The 20434-nt window shown below is 40.7% G+C and overlaps 1 protein-coding gene across 1 annotated transcript in view; it reads left to right on the forward strand.

Moving 5' to 3' along the window:
- BRF1 (BRF1, RNA polymerase III transcription initiation factor 90 kDa subunit) overlaps nucleotides 1-20434 on the forward strand; it is a gene marked incomplete at its 5' end in the record, with an annotated part of 70253 nt that overhangs the window by 19999 nt on the left and 29820 nt on the right. Inside the window, 4 exons of the mRNA XM_010086441.1 lie at nucleotides 4928-4989; nucleotides 7189-7270; nucleotides 7368-7423; nucleotides 9265-9521. Coding sequence (XP_010084743.1) covers nucleotides 4928-4989; nucleotides 7189-7270; nucleotides 7368-7423; nucleotides 9265-9521 — 457 coding nt within the window. The remainder of the gene's footprint in view (nucleotides 1-4927; nucleotides 4990-7188; nucleotides 7271-7367; nucleotides 7424-9264; nucleotides 9522-20434) is intronic.

The following is a 20434-nucleotide window of genomic DNA, read 5'->3' on the forward strand; positions in this document are numbered from 1 at the left end:
AGTTATCTTCCCCTCCAGATGGGTTCTTGTCCCCTCTGGTCAGCAAATCAGTTAGACTCCGGTGTGGTTGTGCGGTGCCTTTTTGACACTGAGCTGCCGCCTTCCCTTCGTGCTCCTCGCAGCTCCCAGAGTGGCACCGGTACCACTCATCAGATTTAGCTGCAAAAAACCTTTCTGCCCTATCAGGTTCCTCTGACGATCTGTGGGAGCTTTCAGTGGCTCCCATTGGTTTTAATCCCTCCCTGGAGAGCAACATTCAATCCCGCTATTGCTGATGCCCTGGGCTCAGGTTGTTTGGTTTGTTGTTTAAGGATTTTTGTTCCTGAAAATGCCCCTCCCAGCTATTTTCAGATTTTGCTGTGCTCCAGCCCCAAAGTATCTCTTGAATGCTGGAGGTGCTTAGCATCTGGTGTTGTGCTCAATAGGTGGAAGGGTTCTTTGTTTAAACTCTTTCGTCTCTTTAACTGCTATGAAACGGTGTGACGGGGGATATATTTGCTGCATGGGACCAGAGCACCAAGTGCCTTCTATTATAACTGCTCCGGAGGATTTCCTGGGAAGTGTTCAGCCTTCATGTCTGTCTGTAAGGAAATCCTCTTATCTGGGCAGAGCAATAAATAGCGCTGCCTCCTGTAACAGAAACAGAAAAACACATTCTTCACACGGCTGTTTTTTTAAAAATGTGGGGTTTAAAATATATCATCTGGAATGATTCTTCTGTAATAAATCCCCGTAATAGCGTCCTAAGTATACATTTAACTAGCCACACAGAGGTAGGGAGAGGGGGAGACGGTGTGTTAAGAGAGGGTTTAGTGTGCATTTAGTAATGACAAGAACAGTAAATAATCCTGCAGGTTTACAAACCTAATCCCCAGTGTCTGATTGTAGCCCTCACGTCTACTAGAGTCGGTTGGCAAAGATGTTAAAGGGCTGTAAAGAAAGGGCTGGGGGGTGGGAGGTGTGTTTTTAAATACTGGGGGAGCTGGCTGGGTGACTGATGGTTTTAAGTGACACGGGTGTAGTTGATTGGGGACCTTGATGGAAAGCTCTAGAAGTGCCCATCCTGCTCTGCTTGCCATGGAGACCTTAGGTGAGGATGGAGTAGGGTGCTCCTCACTGCCTCACTCTACGCTCTTAATTTAAAAACTGGATTAGGGGGAGTTTTGTTGGTTTTAATACCCAATTTATTTCTTGCCTGTGCCCTGCAGTAAAGTGTTTGTTTTTGTTAACGGAAGAAATCCGCGGTGTCTAAGAGCCGTGCCACGTGATGCCATTGCTTTTAAATAAGCTTTTAAGAGGTTGGACCAGATGTTGCCCACATCTGTGTTTTTATTTCGTCAAACATTTAGTTTCGACCCTTTTTATTAAAAGAGAAAACGATCATTTAGAAATTGTTTTGAAAATTTTAGCAGCTGGGAAGATCTTTCTGGTATATAAAAAAGCAAGGGGTTTACTTTATGTGCCCTGGAGTGAGCCGTGTAATATCAGGCAGACGGATATTCATGGCTGGTAGGGTCGACTCACATTGGAAACGATTGCTGTGGAAATATTCAGATCAAAACAGATTTATTCTGTTTTGAATTGGCATTCTGTAACAAAACACTTTTTTTTTTTTCTCAGTGAAAGCATTAAAACTAGGGATTTGAAGGCACCTTCTCTTCTCAGAAGCCCCTCACATTTAATGAAGGAGTATCACCTTGGCAGGAAAAAGGACAATTTGCAGGCAGAGGGATATCCTGAAATTACTCCCTCTACTGCCGTTATGGGGTCTAAGAAATGCTTTTTACGTATAACTTGCTTCTGGATTCTTCTCTGCAATTTGCCAGTTGGAGAATGAATTTTCCATCCCCGTTGCTAATTGATCCAATGAGGAAGACTGGCACCTAATTCAGTAACAAGTTATATTTAAAATGACACGTGAAATTGTTCATGGTGCCTGAAATTACATCATTTTCAGTCTGGCATATTAGGGCTGTGTAAGGGAATAGGCACCTACTGTACTGTGACATATTAAATTTCAAACCTCTGATCCAAAAATATAGCAGGATGTAGGAGGAGCAAGGTGTTTAATGGTGAATAAAAGCAGTGGCAGCTTGATTTCAGTGAGATATTTTAATTGGTCCTAAGATGCTGTGGCAGCTTTTGCAAAAAATAATTTTGGGATGTGCAGAATTTTATGTAAAGTTGAGCAGCGACTTGAGTCTGGAGTAGTTCTCTCACCACTTTCAAGTTTTGATTTTCTAGCCTGTGATTTTCAGAATTCACTACTGATTTTTGAGGTTGGCTCGCTTTTTCCTTGTCCCTAATTACAAGGTGATATTTCAGTTTGCCTGGTGGAATGAATATGAAAAAAAAAAAAAGAATCCTCTCTTTACTCAGATATACAAAATTGAAAGTTGGTTTTATTCCCCAAAAAACCTTAAAGAAAATAAAGGTAAATAACACAAAGAATGGGGAGACCATGCCCCTTCCGTCTTACAGCTTACCGGTTAAAGCACTTACCCAGAACATGGGAGACCCAGTTCGAGTCCCATTTCTGCATGAACTCCTTCCAACCCAGGAGACGGGTTGTTCTGGCTTGGGCGTGCTCTTGCGCTCTGCTGTCAAGCTCTTTTATTTTGTGTAATGAAGCATGTCTTGGACCCAAGTGGACTATGTCCTGGGAAGGCATCTCAGACACTACACTACTGTATTTACTCTTTTCCTCGGTGAACATTTAATCATTTTGCTCACTGGAAATTTATATCTCAGTTCCAGCAGGAAGGACTTGTAGTGCTGTTTTATAGCGTACCCTGGACTCCTGTGGGTGATGCAGCCGTCCAGTGATACCTCTCTGCGCTTTGCCTGATTACTGTTTGCTTAAAAATAAATTTCAGTGAGTTATATTAAAGAGGCAGCAAATCACCGCTATGTATTTTAGGGTGTGCTTTGCCGTGTCCATGGGTCTCATCCCTGCTTGCCTGGTGGTGGGGTCCCTGCACGAGGAGCTGATGGCCCTGGTGCAGAAAGTTCTGCTCTGACTGCACTGTGGAGAAGAGATGAAGCCAGAAAAAAAGCATGTGTGCTCAACAATTATATAGCTATTATAAAACCTTTTACACTTTTAAAGTATTTTTGGGGAAAAAAGTTGTAAAGGAAATCTGGTGCCTGGGACTCAAGTACAGTTAATTTCTAAATGCAGTGGCAGTGAAAAACATTCCTTAAGGTCTTTTCAGTCATATTAGCATCAGATTGTCTGAATTGGTAAAGTTGGTATCACGTTTATGAGACAACCTCAGAAGAGAATTAGAGTGCAGTCTTACGTGGTTCCTTGTGACAGGACATTTTCTTCGGGGTGAAACCTGTTTTGTGTAGGAGTTGGTGTGGAAGGGGTCTAAAACTTTCTGTTGGTTGTTTAAGATGGATTTTAAAAAGACATTTGTAGGTGTGCAGTGTCTCAGTGTCTCATACCGGTAAATGTTGAGTTGAGCAGCCAGATCCTTCTCACCACCTCAAGAAGTGGAGCCTCTATTCCTAACCAGATGTTTTGGTTGGATTCCCGACCCTGTGGTTTCACATACTTTAGGCAACTGGTTGAAACGCCTGAGTTTTGCCCAGCAGAGCATCATTTGTATCTTCTGGGAATGCTCATAATTCCTGCCTTTGCGGGTCTTTACCCACTCAAGCCTCGAGGCTCTGCATTGCCGTAACCAGCTGTTGGATGGACAATCTGCAGCTGCCTTCCCCCTCCACCGGTCCAGCGCTGCGCCGCTCCGGAGCTCTGCTCGGCGAGAAAGCACCAGAGGGGGGAATCAAACCATTTACAGGTCTTGGTTTGTGGGGAGGCACATCGCCAGGACTGGGGAGCAGGAACCGTGACAATGGCAAGCTGTTCCGCACTATTTCAGTTTTAATTTGTTATTGCAAAATGTTGAAACTGAATTTGTTTTTTGTTTTTGTTTTTCTGCACATAAACTGGTTAGGTCATCTCTTGTCTAGTCGTGATTAGATGTAATGGAGGTGACCAAGAAGATTGCTGCGTTCCCCAGCATAAGTCTTTGCTGAATAATTTATTTTCTTCTCTACCTGGACTACATTAATAGTGTATTACTACTGTACACTAATGTGATGTGGAAAATCAGGTTTTGCTGCTGTACATTTTGCCAGTCCCAAATTAAGCCTCAGTTCTGTGCTATTATGCTTCTTAAAGGAGAGAATATTAAAAATGTCTTTTCAGAAGAAGTCTTAAGAAATACAAAACAAGAAAAATTACGGTGAAAGTCGTCATTGTTTAACATTTATCTAGACCCTTCCATAGCTTTCAAAAGTTATTTTAAAATTTGGAAATGTTTTAATTCCCATTTTACAAATAGAAAAACTAATGCACTTTTTTTTTTTTTACAGAGCTGGTATCAGGTGAGTGGTTCAAATGAGGATAGTTCAGATCCAAGATTTCTTCTTGGAAAGAAAATTATATGACTGTTGGCATGATGTGTTATTCACTGCTCCACGCTGCTTCCCTGAAAACAGAAAATATTTTCTAAGTCATAATTTCTGGATGAATCATTGACCTATAGGCTCTGACAGAGAAATTCGTGTTATGATGAAAGAAAAATGATAATCTTTTTAAAATGGTTTCCACAGCTTCCGGCTGAACATTTCTGGCTGTAAATTAAAATGGGGGAAAAAAGGCAACTGGAAGTGTCCAGCAGATTTTCAGTACTGAAGAAGACTGTGCTGATTCCTGAATTGTAAATGAATTCAGTGCAGTGAATTCGTGCGTGCGTGTACCCCCATATCGAAAATACCCAGCCGCACGTTAAACCTCCTGGATAAACACAGAAGGATGCAAATCTCTGAAGGACGATCATTAAGTGTACTGTCGAACTTGAATTGCGATTGATTTTGAACAAACATCTGCCTAATTAAAATGTGTTCTTTTCTGCAGGTGAGAATACAGGGGATGGTGAATTAGACCTGAGTGGGATCGATGACAGTGAAATAGATCGGGTAAGGTGCCCAGTTATCCCGGCTCTCGCTGCACTTAGATGTCTGAGAATGAAAAATGGTTCTTATCTGGTTTATCCCCTCCCCCCACTGCCTCTTTGCTCTGATCTATAGAGCGGAAAAAGTTCAAGTGATTTCCGTGATCCGAGATCAAAACTAAGGCTCATGTGAGCCTGTGAATTTGGTGTTCCTTGCCCATTTTGTTTATCTACGGGACTGCTGCTGCTGCTGCTTACTCTTACCATGCTGGAATAATCATGTTTTAGAATGTCTTGTATTCTCAAGAAGGACTTTTAAAAGTTTGGTGGAGCTCTAAATTCATTATTTAATTAAGATATATTCAACATAGGAGGCTGCCATGGAAACCAAACCATGAAACCAGCATGTACAGCTTCTGTGTTTTTTCAAAGATTTCTGTAGCATTTTCTGGATTTATTGTTATTTGTGTGGCAGTGAAAGATACCCTTTCCCATACAGCCTATATGTGAAAGACAGGCAGCGATGGAAGGTGGCTTATTGAAGGCCACAGGACAGGTCAGTGCTTTGAACACAGCAGAGTGCATCTCTCCCGATTCTGAGCCTGCTGCCCTCTCCAGCCACCCTGCTGGGTTCAACTGTGATACGAACAGATAACACCGATGCTAACAACTCCTTTTGGGGTACATTGAGAGCGATGAGGTTCTGTAGGGATTACTGATCTGCAGAAGGGTGTTGGCGATGGGTGAAGAAGCAGGAAGGGGCTCAGCTTGGCTGAGCGGGTTTTGTTGGGCAGGGCGTTAGGAGGGATCTTGTGGATCGAGCGGACGTGCTGTGAGGGGAGCGGGGAGGCTGAAGGTTTTCAATATAGCAGGTCCATCATTTAAACAGTCGCGGGGGAAGAACAAGCACATTTTCTCATCATCCTAGGCTCTGTGATGAGGTCATAACTCTGCTTTTATGATCTCATGTTCATTTCCGTGGCAATAGACTGTAATATTGTAAGGCTAAGATTATGAACTCCCTAAAAGCATAAGAAGGATGAATAACTGAGCTAGGAGGAAGCGAGTTTTACTATTACGGCTCACTTTTAATAGAAGCAGATGAAAGAGTGAAAATATTGGTCTGATAAACCAGGACTTGCACAGCTGTTTGCTCACCTCGTTTGCCCTCAGAAGAAGAATTCCTCCCTGCATTAGTTTCCTTTGACTGGAGTTATTTTTCACATGAAATCCTATATGCACATTTTACTTTGGAGAAAATCTCAAACACTCAAACCCGTAAGATGGAGAAATCTCAAATTGTTTTTCTTGCACTTAAATATCGTTTTACAAGTCTTGGGTCCACTGCTTAAAAACAAAACATCTTGTTCATGAAGGATGACCCAATTTGTCTTCTCTGTTCTGCAGAAGTTCTTCACTCCCAAACAGCTTTGGCAGTGGAGAACTTTTGTTTTGTGGACAGCTGTGCTAAATCCTAGGTTTATTTTTACATTTAAGTAATTGAAGAGGAACCAACCTGCCAGCCTGCCTGCCACCTACCTGTTTGTTTATTTCTGTAATTCATCTGAATAGTTCTAGATGTGTTTTACAACTCCACACCTACTAATGATGTTACTAAGTAGAGTTAACTGGAAAAAGCCTAGACATGGGTGCTGAACCCAGCTCTCTAAAATCTGGAGGACTAAAACTCCAGCAATCTAAGCTGGTTTCATTCACATAGATGTGGCCATTGAACTAATAATCTCAGTAACTGTGCTTAAACCTTCACAGAAACCTACCCAGAAGACACATGTTTCTGTTTTGGTAGCACAAGGCAAAAGTTCCCATCCTGTTTTGAATTACAGACCACCATCAGCACACAAAATTACTTGCAGACAACCATGTTTTCGTGGTACTCTCTTATATCATCTGAAAAAGATCATAAACCCAGGATCATTTTAGGTTAATTACCGACCACGTACAATGAGTCCTGGATGATTGTTGGCCACCCCCTCATAGTTTGGAAACCTAGCACTGGTTTTTGAAAACGTGTCATCATTTTTTGTCAGCTTTAGAAGTTACTAGAAATGCTCTCTGGTTGCCACATCTCAGTCATATTTTCTTTTCTTAATGTATTTTTGAAAACAGAATGTGAATTGAATTTGCCAGTGGTTTTTCAATTCAGTTTTGCTCTATGGTTTTCAAGTTGATTTCTGAAAGTAGACAAACTTGTTTTGTCTTTTAGTATATACTTAACGATACAGAAGCTCAGATAAAAGCAGAGCTGTGGATGAAAGAAAATGCAGATTATTTGAAGGAACAGAAAGGTAAGTATGTAGAACTGAAATTCTCCTTCTGCCTGGTGTTGCTGAAATATGCAGTCTGTGTGATCTTCATGGTGGTTACCCTTTTGTCATCTTTCAGAAAAGGAAGCAAGAATAGCGAAAGAGAAAGAACTTGGGATTTATAAGGAACACAAGGTATTAATCTGTGTGCTAATTGTGTCTGTTTGAAAATGTCCTGGAATTTCATTGCATTTACTGATCCACCTCATGTAGGATGTATGGGCATAATGGTGCAGGTCACCGATAAGCAAGCAAAAGCTATTGTATCTCTGCCTATAACTGAAATACAAGGCTATAATTTTTCAGATGGTGAGTAAAACACTTTCTTGCCCAAACTTTTATTTTAAATTACTATTATGAGAAAATTCTGTGCATGGCAAAGTCAGAGCTGGCTCTTTGCATTTATGATTGCTGTCCTAATTGCTTGCTTATTTAAGTACAGGTCTTAAGACATGCCTAATTTTTTTTTTTAATGTGTGCATGGGGAGTTTGTACTTGCCGTAACTTCAGTAGCTTTCTTTGCTCTTACAATAATGATTTCTTTATGAAGAACTGAACAGATCCTTGTTACAGTTACTTGAAGGAATATTTTGTTCTACCTTTCATAAAGAATGCGACAGTTATGTTAACAAATGGCATGTACTGTCTCCATGTGTAGCAGTTTAAAGCAGCTTAATTGGCCGTATATTCACGATTTACGGCATTAGTATTTTGTGTAATTGAGCAAGTGACAAGTCAAATCTTCCACATGCAACTAAAATCCATGTTAGTTTTTCATGTGTATATCCTCTATCTTTTTTTTTCCAACTAATGCGAAAGACAGAGTTTCCTACTTCCCCTAGGTATTTCAACAATAAAAACAAAACCAGACAACGAAACACTGTTTTATGCTTCAGAGTTTCTCATTCATCCTCCACTTACGGAGACGTGGCAGTCTACCAGAAGTTTTCAAAATCGTATAACTTGTTGGCACCGCCAAGTAGCTCAGACACCCACCTTTTTGTTTGGACAACGCAGGAGTTTTTCTCTGACTCCATATTGTTTCTGACAGCTGGAGTAGAACTTGATTAATATAGTGCTTTCCAGTTTCAAGGTAGCACTTGACCCATGTAGGTAAACAGAGGGGCTATTATCCATTAAAAAATAAATCTCCTGCAGAGCTTGGTGTTAAAACCTTCCTTTGAAAAAGAAAATGCTGAATGAGAAACAGAGGTCCTTTTTTTTTTTTTTCCCCCAGTACCTTACCCAGGCACGGGACCTGGCAAGCACTGTTCTGTGTCTCTGTGTCTGGCTCTGCGCAGCATCAGCCTCCGCAGCGCTGGGCTGGCAGCCTGTGCCTGGGAAGGGCACTTGCAGGTGACATTGTCACTGCGCTTGTGTGTGTCTGCAGCCTCCTGCTTCCTATCCATCCGCGTTAAAGCCAATCCACACTTGGAAAGCTGCTGCTAATGTTCTTGGTCTTTTTCAGTGTGGAGGAGGAGTGGGGTAGATGCTCTCCCGCGCTGCATTTGAACTTGATATAAAATACTGTTGCAGTTTCGATATGGACGTGTCAGAGCTGAGGGGAGTCGTGACCCAGCTTGACTCAACTTTAAAGGCAATTTTAGCAGGGGAATTTCTTTATTTCCATGCTGGGTGATGCTATAGCGGTTTCCCTGATAACAGGAGTTCACTCCATTTTTTCTCATGCATGAGGAATGACCCATGCTTCTTTCTGGCAGCATTACAAATACAAAGCAAAGAATTTGTAATAAACTGTGGGGGCATTGGGCAAAAAGCAAACACTTATCTCTCAGAGAAAAGAGACCTCTTGGTCCTGATGAGTGGCAGGAGAGGGAGTGCTGGCTTAGCCCCGCCGTGTCCCCGCGTCCCCCCGTCAGCAGCACCTGAGCCAGGGCTCCTGAACCACAGCTCACCCTTCTGCTTCGTGGAAACTTTGTTTGTATCTACGTCACTAATTTTATATTTTAATTAAGCCAAAGAAATCTGCAAAGAAGCGGGAGCCAATTCAAGCCAGCACAGCAGGAGAGGCAATTGAAAAGATGTTAGAACAGAAGAAAATCTCAAGTAAAATTAATTATAATGTGCTAAGGGACCTGAACAGCAAAGGAAGTAACACACCAAAGAAAGAGGATGACAGCACTGATGACAGCACCAACACCAAGAAGCTGTCAAGAAGAAAATCTATTGCCAGTAGGAATATAGCCAACCCTGTAAACAGTGTGGGAAAAAGGTACTGCAATTGTTCATTTATATCTCTGTCTGTGAGACTGTCTATGTATCTTTCTGAGCCAGACAATGTAGGGACTGTAACATTTGTTTGAGGCTAAAATAATGTCGGGGCTCTGTTTTTATTTATTTTGCCTGCAGTGTCACGGCAGCACCTTATTTATACTTCATGTATCAGAGGTCTGCTTTGGTGCAAGTTAATCATCCTGAAGCCAAAAAACAAAATCAATGGGAGTTCATAAACGTGAATCTTTCCGCCAGGGACACCTTTTCTTCATATACTCCTGACATTTGCTGTCCTTCCTTTCTAAGTTGTCTGCATCAGCTGACACGACACTAAATGTTCGAAAGCTTTGACTTTTTGGTTGATTTGAAAAATATAGTTCCCATCTGTTTTGACAGCTAGATGTTTTGATTAGCTTTTATTTTAGTTTTATTCCAAACTTTTCTTGTTAATTGATGACACAAATATAAAGCTTTACAGTAAAGTAAGTATGCTTGTCGGTTTTCTGGTCTGCATTTGCAAATGTTTTATAGTCTGATGAAAGCCACTATTTTAATGAGTAAAAGACTTGACTTGCCAGGCAGATTTGTAGTGTGCTGTAAAGTGTATATGGAGATTGATTTGTCTTATCTGCAATGTTCAACTATTTTGTTCATCTTCAGTTTATCAAATCATGTCGGATGGTCATCTGAATCATGTCTATGTCTAGTAATTTCTTACCTACATGTTATGTATTTATTTACTGCCTTAAATACATAGTTTTTTGCTTCCAGAAATATAAGCCTGGCACCACCAGGAAATTTAGGTATTTAATTCTTAAATGTAAGATGATATCTTTGCACTGTAGTTCAGATTTAGGCATGTGTTGTAACCGAGAGCCGGTAAAGGACAAGGGAGAGTGAGACGGCAGTGGTAAATCGTCTGTTGGTGCAGGAATGGGAGATGTAGGATACCTGAAAACATGAAGCTGGGAGGGTTAGTAAGTGCATGTCCCTCAGAAGCTGAGCAAAGTAAAGATGACTAGACCCAACCCCCTTATGTTGGCTTCATTGACAGTCAGGCAAGCGGTGCAGTCTTCAGTTTTGGCTGAAATGCCAAAGCCTAAGCCAAAGCTAAGCTAACTGGGATACAGGCTTTTGCAATGTACCAAACGTCTTTTCTTAATTTGCTATACCTTCTTTATTCTGTATTTTACCAAGATAGCTTCATCCTTCTTCAACTTCTCACCTTTCATATCAACAGCTTTCCTTTCCAGTTCTTGACTCACTGTGGATTTTAGTCTCCTCTGCAAGTTGCTACTTAAGGTGATGTCTAGTGCCCCAAGTGTAGGTTTTCCACTGGTGAAGGAAAGTGAAGATGCATTGAGGATTAACTAATAACATCTAGCCTATGCTTTATTTGGATTTAACAGGTGTTAATGAGTCATATTTCTGGTATTTCTAGTACAATATAGCTGATTCAGTTGTCTGAATGAAATGCTGTGATGGGAAGTGAGGGCTGCTCAGGATCCCGGTTGCATTTCAGAGCTCAGCAGGAGCATCCACGCTCGAGCTGCTTCGCCACAGCCAAACTTTGTCACTTCTGAGGTTTGCAGAAATGTTGGGCACTCGGAGCTCCTGTTGAAGTCAGCATGTTAAACTCTTAACAGGTGTTAAACTCTTTGGAAAATCATGCCATAAATATTTAATTTGATAGTGGTGCAACTTGAAAAGGTTTCTAAATAAATACAAATCAGTATTTTCCAAAAGCAGCTAATAAAACATGTTTATTTTTCCTCTTGAGAGCCTAAAGTACGTCCTTAAGATGCATAACAGAGTTTCCTGATGATGATTAGCAGATCTCAGATACAATGAATTTTGCAGCAGAACACTTCAGAGGAGGTTGGGGATACATGCAGATGAAGGAGTTGAGGAGATTTTGCACTCAGAAGCAGACAGTGGTCTTGCTTAAATAATATCAAGGACTTGGCAAACTGTTAGTTGGACTTTTTTTTCTTACAATTAAAGATTTATGACATATTTCTGATTTTTTTGCTAGTAGTCTAAATGCCATGCCTTTTAAATGGCATGCATAAATTTCTGTGTTCTGCGTTGTTCTTATATGCCGTGCATTCATTGCCTTTGTTCAGCATTGTTCCTCGGAGAGGTGAATCGCTAAATACTTTCCCAGTGATACAGAAATCATGGTAATTTATATGCAATTAATAATAATAAAACCCCTGAACATTGCTCATTAGAAAATGAATGAAGCGCATAATGTATCTTTATCCAGGAGGCATTTGCAGACATCTTGCTAACCGTTTTGGTTTGTGGTGATTTACAGTCCTCCCCGTTTATATATCTTAAATATTCAGGAAGCTGCAGTTGACTACAGTAGCACCTTGCATAACCATGCTTTCCTCTGTTCCTTTAGTTCATCTGAGTTATAGTCAGATTTTAAAGACTGATTTAGTCCTGATCTCAATTAAAAGGCAGGAAAGTAGATTATTTTTTTATAAAGAGATATCTTTATTGCTTTCCTGTTGCAAGCCAAGATTTTGCCTACCCTGTCAGGCATTAAAAGGTAGGAAAGTAGATTTTTTTTTTTTATAAAGAGATATCTTTATTGCTTTCCTGTTGCAAGCCAAGATTTTGCATACCGCGTCAGGCTTGGACAGATGATGGGAGCCAAGTTTATCATGTGTCTCAGGAATCATCTTCATATACAGTCTGTACCACCCTGAAAATAGGAAGTTGATCTTCATCTCCATCTTTCTAATTGTCGCTTGCTATAAAAATACTCTGCGTTGTTATTTCTGGAGAGAGGACTTCAGGTTATCTCCAATAAAAAAAAGATTACCTCAGCCAGACATGGTGCAATCTCTGTAAAATACCTCAGCCAGACATGGTGCAATCTCTGTGTGGTTTTTCTTTTTTTAATATGACATAAACTAGCAGTTGCATCAATTAAAATATTGGAAAAGCTTTTGTTTACTGATATAATAAAGTTCAGCAAATTTTACAGTCTTGTAAAAAGTTGCTGGTTCGCAAGAAATTGATAAAGAGTAGGAATGCTAAGCATGATCCCAGGAGCATGCTTAAACTGGATGATGGCCCTTTTAATATAGCTTTGCTGCTACTGCAGTCACTTAATGGTTACTTGGATTCCAAAGATGATATGGTTTATCTACCTATTATTTAATAAAAAATAATAATTTTGAAATCTCAGAAATGTTTGATATATTCTGAAATTTTGTTAGGAAGGTACTTTTAAAAAGTTCTTCCAAAGATCATGCAGATTTCTCCTTTTGCATAAGTAGACGTTATATACATCAGTATTTTAAGAAGCAAACTGGATTTTTGAATGGGTTTCTTTACTCTGAATGCTGTGCAGCTTTTTGAGTTTTACAAAAATACATGCTTTTCTCAGACACGTCTCCCAGAATTATACCGGGTTTTACTTATTGTATCTGTCAAGATGGTAGAAGACTAGTAATGACAATGTAAGTAATTTTAGGAAATTTTATGTTGTGTAAATGTATTTCATTACGTTTCTTAATGCATTTTTGTTCCAGTGGGTATTGCGATTGGTGCTTCATACGGAAAAGCCATTTCATTCTCTCTGTGTTCGAGATGTGGCACAGTGGATGTTACCATAATAGATGTTGCAACTTTAATTTCAATTACCAGTTGCACAGTTTATCTTCACTAATGTCTTCTGTGCGTATGAAGCATAAGAGTAATATGTTGAACTCTTAGAAAAGAACAATTGCCACTTCGAGCTGCTTAAAACCTGAACTCCAGCTAGAGCTGAGCTGTGTGCTGGAGCTGTTCAAGTCCAGTAAAGAGGATTTTTAGGACTGGAAGCTTTGGGTTAGAGCTTAATAATTTATTTTATATTTACTTGAGCTGAATCTTACAACATTGCTTGTGAAGTGAAATGTGTGGTACCAAGAAAATGTGGGAACAAGAAAGCTTTCAAGTCAGTGCTTTTTAAAAATTTTCAACCTATTTATTGCTATGTGCTGGAAATTGGTAATGATATCAGAAGAGACAGGGTATGCTACCAGGGGAGTAAATGTGTCAGGTTAATCTCCTGAAAAATCTGCCTTGGAAGAAATGAAGCAGGACTGCGAAGCACAGCTGAATCCGTTGTAATGCAACAAGGTTGTTCTGAATGGAAGCAAATGAATGTATAATAGAAAACCAAACCATGCCTGCTATGAATATGACAAAAGCCCTTGGTAACTGAGATCTCCGATTTTATTAGATTTGGAGATTCACCTCCAAATTCTCTCCCTGGTCTGACGTGTATTTATCGACTATCCGTTTTGCTGGGACACGTTGGCACATGGCTCCGCTTGCGCTTCGGAGCCACGGGATCTGGGTATTGCAGTTTGGGGACTTGTTCTGCTGCTCGAGTTCCTGCCCTGGGATTCACACTTTCAATTAACATCTACTCCCGCTACATTTTTGTTGGCTTTTCAGTGGGTGCCATGACCCCAGAAAAATCCCCTTTATTACTAGGGAGAATGTGTGTAACACTTCCCTACAGCCTAGCGTTCGGCATCTCATTTCACCTGATAAATTACTTGGTGCTTTCTTGGCTCTAATTGGAATCGCATTCCCCCAGGGGGTAAAATATGGGCAGAAGCCTAATTTAGATGCTTTGGAGGAGTCCAACGATCCCATGCTTCAGAGGGAGCCTGGGGAGGCAGCGGTGGCCCCTTGCCCCCGCCCAGCTCCGACCCTCATTTACCGTTGGCACTTTCTGGTGTGCGGGATGGCGATAGTACTCTGTAAGGTGGAAGTTTGTTTTGATCTCATTGGCTTTGACAGATTATTTTTGGTAAAGTTGTGGGAGGGAGGGGGCATGGCATGCTGTTATCACACCCAGCCTGAAAACGTTCTCTTCACTTGTTGGTACTGCGGATGTCTGGCAGAATTTGTATTTCTTTCTCCTGGGGAATAAGGAGGGAAGAAGCCCCAATCCCCCTGTTTCCCTCACATCCAGGATTACTGATAAGGATAATCCCTTTGTTCGTGTATTTTCTGTTTCTGCGGGTGGAGGTGTTGTGCCGAGTGCCGTGCTGCGTCCTGGCTGGCTGCTCCTAACTCAGCTCCGAGTCTGGTTGTCCTGAATGCTCCTTCTACACTGGCCATGGTTTATAATTTATTTTTATAAACCCAAAGCAAATGGGTTTTTTAATGCACAGTATTTTTAGTTTATTTTACATTATGAGACTAGTATTTGTGGAGGAGAGGAGCATGAGCTCATGTTTTCCAGATTACTTAGATCAATGCAAAATGGTGTGAAACAATGCTGAGTTTGAATAATCCAAGGGATTACTGGGTGTCTAAAGTCCCCGTGTCTGGCAGATATGAAGCTTTTGAGAGAGAGTCTTTTCCATGCTAACTTTGGTGGTATGCATTCTGTGTACAAATTGGCCATTTGAGATGGGATCTTAACAGTGTTTTTATATGCTGTAATTTTTCCACCATATATTTTTATTTTTCAGAATTGCCTTCAGCTCTTTGCCTAATTTGCCTGTGATACCCATTTTTTTCTCTCTGCTTTGAAGTCTGTTACATGGCTTGTAATTCATGTGTATTTACTCAAAGTGAGATATTAAATTTTATTTCTCGTCTTGCTCTGCTTCAGGCTTTCTTTTTATATGCGACTAACATGCTAGCACCAATTTCCCACCTGGAATAAAATTCCTTACAAAAGATAGTGGTGGTACTTGTTGAGGTGGTAGTTTCTTCTATAGCTTAATTCTTATTTGGTTGATATTTTTGGTGTTTCCTCTGGAAGGAGTTTTGTGTTGGCTACAGGATTGACTAGGCTGTGATTCCTGGGTATGAATGTACATGTGGTGGGAGCCTTCCCGTTGAGCATGTGGAGTCAGCTTTTGGTTTGAATATTATGTACGTGGTAAATAAATTCTCTAACTGCTTTGACATAACTGTTTTCTTATGTGATCTGTGCTTTGAGAATTTCTTTGGAGTGTAATTTTATGTATGTTTGTGCTTTGCTGTGGTATATAATCATTTAAATCAAAGGTTAATCAAAATGATTAGTCATTTTGAACAGGAAAACGGTGACATTTGATAAGTACCTCCACTTAAAATAAATCTTACCAGTATTTTCCAGTCTTGTAACTTGTGGAGGGACAAGCTTATACAAATTATGTTTAGCATTTTATTTACAAAAAGCAAAGCCAAGAAAAAATGAATTCAAGACTCACAAGGTTCTGCTTTTCAAGTCATGCATCTCCTTATTACTGTTAGTTGTACAGGGGAGAGCTTTACAAATGACCTTGAAAGGAGCTGACACATGAGTTTAGATGTTCACAGTTGATTTGAGGAGTTGATCTAGTAAAGCCTGCAGTAATATTGTAACCTGGCTAATGCTGCAGGTTACTGCTGTTCACATGAGCTAAGAAGCCTTTTGTAATAAGGAGATAAATCAGAGGCAAGAACTGGAAAGAAACATATCTGACCCAACATGTTTTCAAAATGAGTGCGTGTTTTTCAACTTCTGAACGCTCAAATGTGATGACCGGCAGCCTTTCCCTCTTCATTAAGTGAGGACACAGGAGGAAAAATGCATTTCTTCTGTGCATAGCACCGTGCTCCTGAGTGGACATGGAGTTAAACAGATGCTACCAAGAGCTTGGGGAGGCAGGAGCCGGCACACTGTCCAGGGAACGGAGCGGCAGGTTATCCCTTTACCTTCAGATTCTTTCCTCTTGGCACTGAGATAGGACAGAAGGATGAGGAAAGATTATTTTTTTTTTCCCAAAAAAAGAAAAAAAAAGAAAAATCCATTCCCCAAAGTCATCCTTCCAGAAGCTGGCAGGTGTTTGTCAGAATTTGACATTTATTCTGATTACTCAGGCTATTTTGAAGATCATTTCCCCTGATACCAATTTTCTTTCACATCTGACAGTCTTGATACCCCTGAAAATACAGCTGCCTTAAACTCCAAAACATGTATGGATAGTGTTCCTCGTGGCTGTGCTCTGCACCATTGAGAACGGAGCTCCTGTCCAGCCGTCACCTGGCACAGCTCATGTCCCCAGCCTGCGGGGTCTGGGTGCACTGGGGCTGCTGCTGGACCTGCTCCTGCCACTGACTCCCAAGTCATTCCAGCAGTTACTCCAGCAGCTCTGTGGTTTTCTCTTGTGCAGCATCAGTTCGTTAGGGTGAGGTTATCAAAAAGCTCATTCCTTCATCTGTCATCCCTCAATCCTTTCCTTCCTTCTGCAGGAGGTGATTTACAGAATAATTTCCCCCTTTCGTGCCTGTTCTGCCAGTGAGTTAAGAGAAACCAAGTTAAAAGTTTTCTAGCTTGTTATTAAAATGGAGTATTTTTCCTAATGATCCCAGTTTGGGATTCATTAGTTTTTGAGTACTGGAATAAAATGCCAAAATATCAGTATGGCAACTAACCCACCTGTATTTTCACTCTGTAAAATATAATTGGAGAAGAATGCTCCTGCAATAGCTTAATGATGGGAGAAATAATGTAAAGAAGCCTTCTCAATGTGAACTGTATCAATTTATGTAAGTTCAGTGATGCTGCACATCATCTCTAGTTGTACATCATTCATTAAGAGCATTCAAATTTTATAGTACAGACATTTAATGTTGTCAAAATTTGGGTTAGTGTAAGGATAAAGGAACATGATCTGCTGGGACTGCAGAGGAGGGTTCTTGAGCTGTCATTTATTTGGACTTATGAGAACCTTTGAGAAATATATATAAATAAACCCTTCAAGATTGGGTGAGGACACATCTAGGCTTGTGTGAGTGTTTCAGCAATAACGAGCATCTGCCAAGTCCAGTGCTTGGTTGCATTTACCCCAAGTGGTTAGAACGCCTTCAATTTAAAACTAAAAAGGCATAGGTCTGGCTCGACCTTGTGGCCCAGACTCGGGTCAAGTCTCCCTATTTTTACTAGCAGCCTTCTTGTTTGTTTAATATAAATTGGATATTGCTTTTCTGCCTCCCACTGAAGAAAACCATCTCCTTGTCAGATTCCAAGGGAGGTCGGCTGGGCAGCGCAAAAATGCGAAGGGAATTTTTGTGTCTGTCTGAAATAATTTGGTCTTGAAAACTCAAGACCAAATAGGAGCGATTTTAGCCCAGAAGATAATTTTGTGTGACAGTTGGATTGCGAGCACCTTGTTTATCTATGTTCTCATTTTCAGGTTGGTTATAAAAAAATGCTCTGTGAGCTTTTTTCTTACGAATTATACTCAGTGGGTCTAATGGGAGACTTCATATAAATGTGTATGCACAGTCTCTTGAAATGCGTGTTAGCGAAAATAGTTATATGTGATGTGGAGGGTGAGGAGAGTGGGAAGAAACAAAGAAATCGGAAGTGTTATGGCTCTTGTTATCAAACCCTAGAGGTGCATGTCCTGCTGTCACAGCTGAGAGTGCTTCAGCGCTGTGAAATGCTTGTTCTCAGTCTGCAGATTTTTCCGATTTATTTCTTTGTGTTTTCATGGCTGGAAAATGGTTGGTTTCTGAATTGATTTTCCTTTGACCCTAGTCCAGCAGGCTCTGCTTGTTGATCTGTACAGTATGTATCTGCTCTTTTTTTCAGTATAAACCAGGGGAAATATGTGTCTGATGTGTTTTAGACTTGCAAATGAAGTTGAGTCTTCAGCAAATATTTATTAAATGTTGGAGGAAATGGAGCAAAGCAAACAAAAAATTAACTTTTTCTCACTACAATATGGCACATGCCATTTTACCAAGATTAATAGCCAAACTAAGAGAGCAGTCACGTGAAGCTGCTTGTTTCTTCATGTTTGCATGTTTTGCTCGACCGGATAGCTGGCAGTCATTATGTGGTCGTGACTGCAGTTCTTTCACCGTGACTGGGTAAAGTATTGGAAAGTTACAGCAGTTTGTTGCAGAACTTGAAGTGCTGTTTGTTCACATAATATTTAACAGCATCTACATAATTAGTTTTAAATTGGCCAGCGTACTGTAACTTAGTCATTTATGTAAGTGCTGTTCCATTACCCAGTGATGCTTCTGGTGTGCTGACTGATTTCAGTTTTACCTTGCTGCAGTTGTTGCTATATATAGGATGAAACATACTGAGATAACTTCTAAATGTGGTCTTGGAAGATATGTGCAGCATATTTAACTTTTTCTTCTGTTATTGAATTTCCAATTTATTGTGAGTCAGAAATTTTCACCCAGCGGTTTCCCTTTCCTCCAATGCAACACAACGATAGATTGAACAAACCCATTGCTGTGTTTGGGATATGCAGGAACCAAGGAAACTTCCCCACCTGCTCTAGAGCAGCCCAGCTCTTTCTCTTCTGTCATACGGACCCATTCCTTGGAACCCAGAAAGAAGTAAGGGAGGAAACCAGGGAATTTTACATACGTTTTCTCTCCCCCCCCATGTTTTACACCTGCAAAGAAACGTGCTGCTGCAGAGGTTGGATTGCAAGGTACAGAGCAGAGTATGGACCTCAGGACCTGCAGTCCATCTCCCAGGTGCACATGCAGGTGGAGAACCTCTTGCCCCAAGTGCTCTTTCAAGGCATCGCTTGGCTTGGCAGCTGTCAAAAACTGTAGACATGTTGAAATCTTTCCGTTCACGCAGGACTGTGATAGCTGGCAGGGAAGGGATACAACCAGGCTATTATAGCCTGCAGCATGACATGGTGCGATAGATTTGAAATATGTGTTGATACTGAGAGCTGAGGGCTGCCTTGCTGAATTGGAGCGCTGGAAGATGCTTGGACATTGAGAGCACTCTCAGGTCCCATACAGAATACAAGCGTTGGGCATGTATTTAATAGTCTGTTGCCTCTTTATTCAGAAACAGTTTTAGATGTGGTATTTATGTGAAAGAAATACGTGCTACTTTACAGCATGGTGTTCTTTTAAGAAGTTATCAACATATTTAATCTGAGTGTTTTGAGATGTGAAGTATGAAGGACATGCATACAAATTTGGAAGCAGAATGAAGTGGCTGGCATATTTGTTTTGTAAGGTTATCTTTGCCTGTCTAGAGTGGTGACATGGTAGCTTTAATAGAAAAATGGCTTTGTGCACTTCTGCGTGGATTTTATCGTGCAGCAATAAAGAAAAAAAATAACTTGGAATCCTAACTTAAAACTGTTGTCGCTGAAGCTGAGTGAGACAATCGTCAGATTAAAGCTGCAGTTGAATCAATCAGTCATCTGATGAATTAATAACGGAGATTAAAGTCAACAGTGAATCAAATTATTAGATGAAGAGAAGCAAGACAGAAATCAGGGTGGTTTAAAACGTACGACTGGTTATTACAAGGCAGCATTGCCTGCTGCCTGGCTCCTGGAGGCAGAGACGGGCCCTTCCAGTTTGGGCTTTAGTAGGTCAATTCAAGGGTTAAATCTGTGCCTAAAGGTGCTACTTAATTGAAGGTGTTTTAGAAACTTGTTGTTTTTCCTGCCAAATGAACTGTATGCAAGTAATATTGGCTTAAAAAATTGATGTGCAAATATAGCACGTCTTAAACACGATTGCACTTTATTCATACCTTTTGAAATATTACAGAAAAAAATGGATGGGAACAGAGTAGAAGAAAGGTGAACTCCTTTGTGTATGTTGTTTGTGGAACGAGGTGGGTAGGAGAGCAGTTTGGGTTGCTCATGTTGCTGATGGATGCCTCCTGCGAGCTTTCTCTGGGTATTCCTACATCAGACTGTACCCTCTGGGTCTCTCCTCCTCCTCCTCCTCCTCCTCCTCCTCCTCTGGAAAGTGTCCAGGAGATTAGGATCATTAATGGCTCTCAGAGATGTGGCACTGCAAAAAAACCTACGTTTTGCTGACATGTTCGTTCGTGATACCTCCTCTGCCATGCCTCTTTGAATCTTCCAAACACTTTGGTGAAATAGGAGCTTTCTTTGCCTACAA

Source organism: Pterocles gutturalis, unplaced genomic scaffold, assembly GCF_000699245.1.
Source record: "Pterocles gutturalis isolate BGI_N339 unplaced genomic scaffold, ASM69924v1 scaffold5876, whole genome shotgun sequence".
NCBI classification, from domain to species: domain Eukaryota; kingdom Metazoa; phylum Chordata; class Aves; order Pterocliformes; family Pteroclidae; genus Pterocles; species Pterocles gutturalis.